At 36.5% G+C, this 7623-nt stretch overlaps 1 protein-coding gene across 1 annotated transcript in view; it reads left to right on the top strand.

Moving 5' to 3' along the window:
- LOC107654067 (receptor expression-enhancing protein 3-like) overlaps positions 1-7623 on the top strand; it is a 40445-nt gene that overhangs the window by 20733 nt on the left and 12089 nt on the right. Inside the window, exons 6-7 of the mRNA XM_016440997.1 lie at positions 1606-1741; positions 6003-6139. Of these exons, the coding sequence (XP_016296483.1) occupies positions 1606-1741; positions 6003-6139 (273 nt within the window). The remainder of the gene's footprint in view (positions 1-1605; positions 1742-6002; positions 6140-7623) is intronic.

The following is a 7623-nucleotide window of genomic DNA, read 5'->3' on the forward strand; positions in this document are numbered from 1 at the left end:
AAAATAAATCAGTATTTGAGTATGAAATCAACTCTACTGTGGGTGAAAGTCGCATCTTTATTTCCAATAACTGCTGGGATCAGATCACATATACACAATGTTGAATGGGACATTCCAGAATCACACCCAAGTTCTTAAAGGGTTATTTCACCCAAATATGAAAATTCTGTCATAAATTACTCATCCTCATGTCATTCCAAACTCATAAGACCTTAATTCATCTTCAAAACACAGATTAAAATGTTTTTGATGAAATCTGAGAGTTTTCTGACCCAGCATAGACGGCAATGGAACTACAACGTTCAAGGCCCAGAAACGTATTAAGGACATCGATAAAATAGTCCATGTGACATCAGTGGTTCAATCGTAGTTTTATAAAGCTGATGCAGGAGCCGGCATTCTGACGTAAAACCTGGATGCGCTGCGGCTTGTTTACAAAGAGAGGAATGCACTCTCATTCATTGTAGTACTATTGTGAACGCACGTCATTCTGACACAGAAGAAGTCATTATTTTTGTTTTGTCATTTTCTCATAGCTTCATAAAATTAAGGTTGGTGTCACATGGACTGTTTTATCATGTCCTTACTACTGTTATGGGCCATAAAACGTTTCAGTTGTGTTACTGCCTATGCAGGGTCAGAAAGCTCTCGTATTTCATAAAAAATTTCTTAATTTGTGTTTCGAAGGTTTGGAACTTCATGAGGGTGAGTAATTAATGACAGAATTTTCATTTTTGGGTGAACTATCCCTTTAATATCAAATGAAGATCTACCAATATGCTTTTCATGCCAGAGGCCAGTTTTCTTTTTAACATATTTTATTCATCTGTGCTAGTTTAAGTTGTCTACCAGAATCAACCCTGAATTCATTTTAGAATTATCTAATGCAAACTTTTAAAACCGTATATAGGCTTTTAAATTGTTCTTTTATACTAATTCAGCTTGTTACTCACCATATAAATAGCCATGGAAGCTGGCATGGTGTTAAATTAAAAAAAAAAACACCAACCAACTAACCATTGTCTGTATTAATAATGTAGTTTTAGGCATGTATTATGCATTAGTTTTCTCCCACAGAAATCAATTTCAAACAGCTTTCTGTTGGTCAACGCCCTAAAATTCCCATTTGCTCGGATTCCGATTGAAATGACTCTATTTTGACCATGAAATTGACAGTAAATGTAAATGCATCTTAAGATACCTTTCAGCCAGATTGTAAGGTGAAAGTACTATGATGTACTCAGTGGGGAAAAAATCCATAAAAGATGGCAGATAAAACAAGAAATTTGTGACTTGTTAATGTACTACTTTGTCATGTGATATTTAAAAAAATTATAAAAACTTCAATTTGATTTCACTGCTGACATGCAAATGCCAAACCTACGAGTCTATTTGTTCAGTTGACAACAGGGCAGCTCACTAGGTAACAGGTCACTTGGAACAGAGCCCAAATCTTATCAGCATTCATTCATTCATACATGCATGCATGTTGTAATGATGTCATCGTGGATGTCCGTGCACTCTTGTTATGCTCAGTTAAAGCTGTCCTGTGTGTTGTCAGTGCTGATGTGTTTATCCTAACTGGGGGCTGTTTTGTCTCTACAGGGTCAAGGTGCCATCACAGAGAAGCTCAGGAGCTTCAGCATGCACGACCTTACGCAGATCCCTCAAGATGACACATATTCATCATACAGGTCCAACCCAGCCAGAAGAGCCATCATGGACCAGCCAGACGGAGCTGGTAATTCTTACCTCGCAGATTAATTATTAACACTCCATCCTTTGTTTCCTTTCGCACTGGTGTTTCTCAGCTGTGTCCACAACAGAAGGCAGATGCCTTACTCTGCCTAACAGGCAGAAGCTCAAAAGAGCTTCCAGTACATAATAACGTCACGTCTAATGATGCCGAACAAATGAGCTTCAGAGGTGATTGCGCAAATATTTAATCAACAGAGTGCATATTTTTCCGTATGAATAAGATGAAAACAATAGACAGTTATGAAATAGCCGTCTTCCGACTGCTTCAGCAGACGCCATGTTTATTCTTTCCACCATCTGCCACACACGGTTGTGGCGTATTATAAGCACACGCTGTCTTCATAAACCAGATGAAACCATCGTAGTAGACAGGATGTTACGCAAACATTGAATTCAGATGTGCTTTGATGTCGCCTGCGAAGGCAGCATTTTTGAGGTTTCAGACACAGCCTTTGTGTGACACAGCTAGTGGGAAAGTGTCTGTAAAGATGTTTAGTAGAGCAAGTAAAGCCATAATGATATCTCAACTAAATCTCACACGCTTCTGGAAATCACTGCCGTGTTAACCGGTTTTGGAGCAAATGAAATGGATTCGGTATTTGTCTCAGGCACAGAAGTGTAATAAGTAATAGCGGCACGTTGCTAGTGCTGCTTTGTGAGAAGATGAAGAACAGGATAAAACAGCTCAGGGAGGCTCTGAGCGGAATACCTAATGTGCTTCTATCTCAGTATGCTAATGCGTCCGCCGCGTTTGAAATTCCGCTGGCATCCAGGTCATTTTCATCTCGTCTGCAGTGAAGCCATCAGAAAGCCAGCTCTTCCAAAATGGCATTCCCTTTCAGAAGCTCAAAGCCAAGGTGAAAGATCCCAACTGATCAAACGAGCTGCTAATTGCAGTTTAAATTTAAAAACGGGAGGTAGCCTATTAAGAGAGAGGCTCAAGTGTGTTATTTATTCGCTCATGCTTTATTGTTGGGTTTTGCTTTTTCTAAAGGAGCGCAGGTCAGCTTTAGGTGACAGGCATGATATAAAACATGCCTGTATATATTTTTAGGCTCTCCTGTTAATCACAAGTAATGGAGTCTTCTGATATTAGAGAGTAGAACTCGTGTGAATGCATATGTTCACAGTGTTTTCATTGGCAATTGTGAATTTGGCAGTGATTTTAATGTGCTTATTTTATGTGCCCATTAAAGAGCATGTCATTAGATTTAATTTTTTTGAATTTCAAGTAAAAGTTTAAACTGTCCATTTTAATGAATCAATTAAAACTTTTAATAACGGATTTGTTTGCATCGTTACTCAAATGTGCTGACTGAAGTTGTGTGCTTTTTTTAGGTTTTTTTTTTTTTGCAAATATATGTAGTTAAACATTTCTGTTAGTTATATTTTGTTGTATTGATTTATATAAATGCAAATGTACTTTCGTTTTGATAAATTTTTCCTCTATTATAGGCAATATACCGTGTGTATGTGTGTGTGTGTATATATATATATATATATATATATATATATATATATATATGTATGTATGTATGTATGTATGTATGTGTATATATGCTTTACTGTGTGTGTGTGAGAGAGAGACGGAGATATAGAAGTTATATCTCTCCTGGTTATGTGTTGGACTGACCTTCAGAGCTGCAGAAAATAACAAAAGGCCTGTCTTCTGCGTCTTTATATTTGTCCTCTTTCAAAGCTCTTTCTGCTTAGCTTGCTCAAGGTCTTAACAGAACTAGAATAGTACTGGAAAATTAATCGCATACTTTTTTAAATCCCAAGGAAGTTGTTATATTTCAGTAATTGAAAACAGCAGAGGGTGTGGAAACAAACAAAGGAAAGCTTTTCAGGATCATCGGTTTCTGTATTTCTTCTGCCCCCTTATGGTGGAATGGAGACCTGCACACACCTACAGTTCTGTGCAGTGCAGTTTGATACAGTATGCAGTCTTGTTATAGCCTGTCTTTTGGGTGATGGCGTGTGCAGTGAATCTGGCTGGATTGCTGATAGGCGTCCTGGCACAGGCTGGCTCTGCCTAGCTCCCAGCGCTACCCGGGGAGCCCAGAGGTGATGGTGCCAGGAGCGGCCTGAACCCGGCAGCTGCTCTCTCTCTTGCTCTCTTCTACTTTCTCCATGGCTGAAATCACATTCCCACCATGTACAATGAACTGGATCAGTGATTCTCAACTGGTCAGTTGCGACCCAAAAATGAGTCTGTTCTGATAGGGCCATGGATGGGAAAAACAATGCTAAATGCAGAATAATAAACAAATAATCATGCACAGTTAGATAAATAAATAAATAGGCTTATTTTGTTAATATTCAATTCAATTCAAGTTTATTTGTATAGCGCTTCTCATGATACAAATCGTTGCAAAGCAACTTTACAGCAAATTAAGTTTCTACAATGATGAATCAGTGGTGACTGTCAGTTAATGTACATATGGCAGAAATGTATGGAAAAAACAATTAAAGATGTAATCAAACAGACGATGAACACTATTAACAGCAATTATTATATGATGCAATCAAACTTATAGCAAAATGTGGTTGTTCTGTATGTTGTTTCAGGGTTTGTATCATCTGAGGTCCTCTGAGGGGTTGGCATCATCTCTTCTCAGGTGTTCTGGATCCAGACTGAAGCTTGTGTAAATCCTAGTTACGGCAAAAACAGAGAAAGAAATAGAGACACAATTAGCATAGCTGCTGTTCCAACCAAGCAAAATGTATTTGTTTAACCCAAACTAAAAAATTATTACTTTTTCAAATAAGTAACTCCAGTTACTTTGTTTTCCCGTTCATTGACTGACAACTCTCTTGTCCCCATGTTGAGAGAAATCAGGAGTAAGTGCAGAGGTGCTGTGTGAACAAGATGTTACTGTAGTTCTAGACTAAATGTGAACATGCATTTACTCATCTCACTTGCACAAAAACAAACCTGCAATAATTAAATGTATTAAATAACACAAATATCTTTTATGCATTTAATCACTTTATTAATATCTTTGCTGCCGACCTTCGATGATACAATTCAGCCATATTAATAAGCAAAAATGACTTAAAATAAACATGACATTTGTTTTTCTTTCTTTTTGTTTCATTGCCGAAGAGTGTTGAACTTTCTTCTCCTGCATTCTATGCTTCATGCAATCCAGAATGGCTGAGGCGTATTCGTTTCACTTTTGGCGTGAAAGGGCCTTTACATTTGCCAAAAATATAAATTTTTATATTAAAAACAAATTAGCAAGCCCAGCCCAAATGAGAAAAAGTAACGTGACACATTACTTTCCATAAAAAGTAACTAAGTAATGCAATTAGTTACTTTTTTTAGGGAGTAACGCAATATTGTAATGCATTACTTTTAAAAGTAACTTTCCCCAACACTGATCTCGGTCTTATCCGAATTTAATAGGAGAAAATTACTTTTACATTTTTAACACACTCTGTTATCTTGGATAATTTAGAAGTTTCATCTGGTCTTGTTGAGATATATAGTTGAGTATCATCAGCATAACAGTGGAAACTAATCCCGTATTTTCTAATAATATTACCAAGGGGCAACATGTATATTGAAAATAGCAGAGGACCTAGGACAGATCCTTGTGGCACTCCATACTTTACTGGTGATAACTGAGATGACTCCCCGTTTAAATAAACAAAGTGGTAGCGATCGGACAGGTAGGATCTAAATCATCCTAAAGCCTGCCCTTGAATACCTGTATATTTTAATAGCCATATTAAACAGTTTTTAATCATATTGTTGACAGTTTTAATTCATATTGTTGACAGTTAAATTCTGCTGTATTTTGGCACAAATTCATGTGTCACCTGTTCATCAAAAACATTTGCATGCTTACAAAAGTTTCCTATCTAGCATAATCTCATCTTAATGATTTTTCATACTACTGGGCCTATACTTTAAAATGTATGTATTTTAATATTAATGAATAAATATGTAAATGTTTTCTGCTCAGTGTTCGATGTAGGACATATTTTTTGTACTTAAAAAAATTACTTTTAAGTAGTAAGTTACTTAAAAGTTACTAGTCAGTGTTCGATGTGCACTGACACAGGTGACATATTTTTTGTACAGTAGACAATTTTGGTTCTGTGTTACTTGGTCGCCAATGTAAAATCTGGGCCTTAAGACAAAAGCTGTTTGAGGAGCACTGATCTCGATCGTGCCTGCTGTTGTGTCTGATCAACATCTTGTTTTCTTAACTCTCAACTTGTTTGTTTTGTAGAGTATTATCATGGTGATGACGATGACAGGAGTGATGACGAGGATAAGCTTGTATACTCTGAAGATGAAGCCGTGTCTCATCATGGGCTCAGACGATCTCAGAGCGTCAGGATGACGCGCTCAAAACAGCGCAGAGATGTAAGTCCAACAAAACCTCATAGCACATCTCTATTTTGTTCTTAAAGTAGTTAAATAAACAATACATTACGCCTGCAAATAGCCTTTTTAGCGTAGGATGTTAAAAGCCATTTTTATTTGCTATATTTTATTTAAGATAACAGGTTACAATTTGAATGCTGCAGGTTTTAATCATTGTTTTATAAATAGAAAATATGTATGAAATAAAAACATATTTCCTCCTTTAAACATAGCAACTCATTATGGTAATATTTCTATAAATGTAAAGGACAATTATGTCTTTATAGTTGCATTACAGTTACTGTTGTTCTAAAAATACTGTACTACATGTAGCGTTTCAGCTCATGTAAACCTACATTTAAAGAAATAGTTTACCCAAAAAAATTGCTGAAAATATTCTCTCCCTCAGGTTATCCAATATGTAGATGAGTTTGAAAAAATTACATCTCAAAAAATTAGAATATCATGAAAAAGGTCAATATTTTTTGTCGCTCATTTCAGAAAGTGAAACCCATATATTATATAGATTCATTACACATAGAGTGAAATATTTCAAGCCTTTATTTCTTGAAATTTTGATGATTATGGCTTACAGATAATGAAAACCCAAAATTCAGTGTCTCAGAAAATTAGAATATTACATAAGATCAATAAAAAAATGATATTTTAAACAGAAATGCCAGGCTTCTGACAGGTATGTTTATTTCTATGTACTCAATACTTGGTTGGGCCTCCTTTTGCATGAATTACTGCATCAATGCAGCGTGGCATGGAGGCAATCAGCCTGTGGCACTGCTCGGGTGTAATGGAAGCCCAGGTTTCTTTGATATGACCTTCAGGTCATCTGCATTGTTGGGTCCATATAGATTCTCTATGGGGTTCAGGTCAGGCGAGTTTGCTGGCCAATCAAGCACAGTAACACCATGGTCATTGAACCATGGCTCTTGATGCGCTGACGCCAGCCTCAGTCCACTCCTTGTGTAGCTCCCCCAAATTCTTGAATGGATTTTGCCTGACAATCCTTTCAAGGCTGCGGTTATCCCTTTTGCTGGTGCACCTTTTCCTACCACACTTTTTCCTTCCACTCAACTTTCTATGAATATGCTTGGATACAGCACTCTGTGAAAAACCAGCTTCTTTGGCAATTAATGTTTGTGGCTTACCCCCCTTGTGAAGGGTGTCAAGGAGGCCCAACCAAGTATTGAGTGCATAGAAATGAACATACTTTTCAGAAGCCTGACATTTCTGTTTAAAATATCCTTTTTTTTAATTGATCTTATGTAATATTCTAATTTTCTGAGACACTGAACACTGAATTTTCATTATCTGTAAGCCATAATCATCAAAATTTCAAGAAATAAAGGCTTGAAATATTTCATATTTCACTTAATGAATCTATATAATATATGGGTTTCACTTTCTGAAATGAGTGACAAAAAATATTGACCTTTTTCATGATATTCTAATTTTTTGAGATGTACCTG

The sequence above is a fragment of the Sinocyclocheilus anshuiensis genome, unplaced genomic scaffold (assembly GCF_001515605.1).
Source record: "Sinocyclocheilus anshuiensis isolate Anshui unplaced genomic scaffold, SAMN03320099.WGS_v1.1 scaffold454, whole genome shotgun sequence".
In the NCBI taxonomy this organism is placed as follows: domain Eukaryota; kingdom Metazoa; phylum Chordata; class Actinopteri; order Cypriniformes; family Cyprinidae; genus Sinocyclocheilus; species Sinocyclocheilus anshuiensis.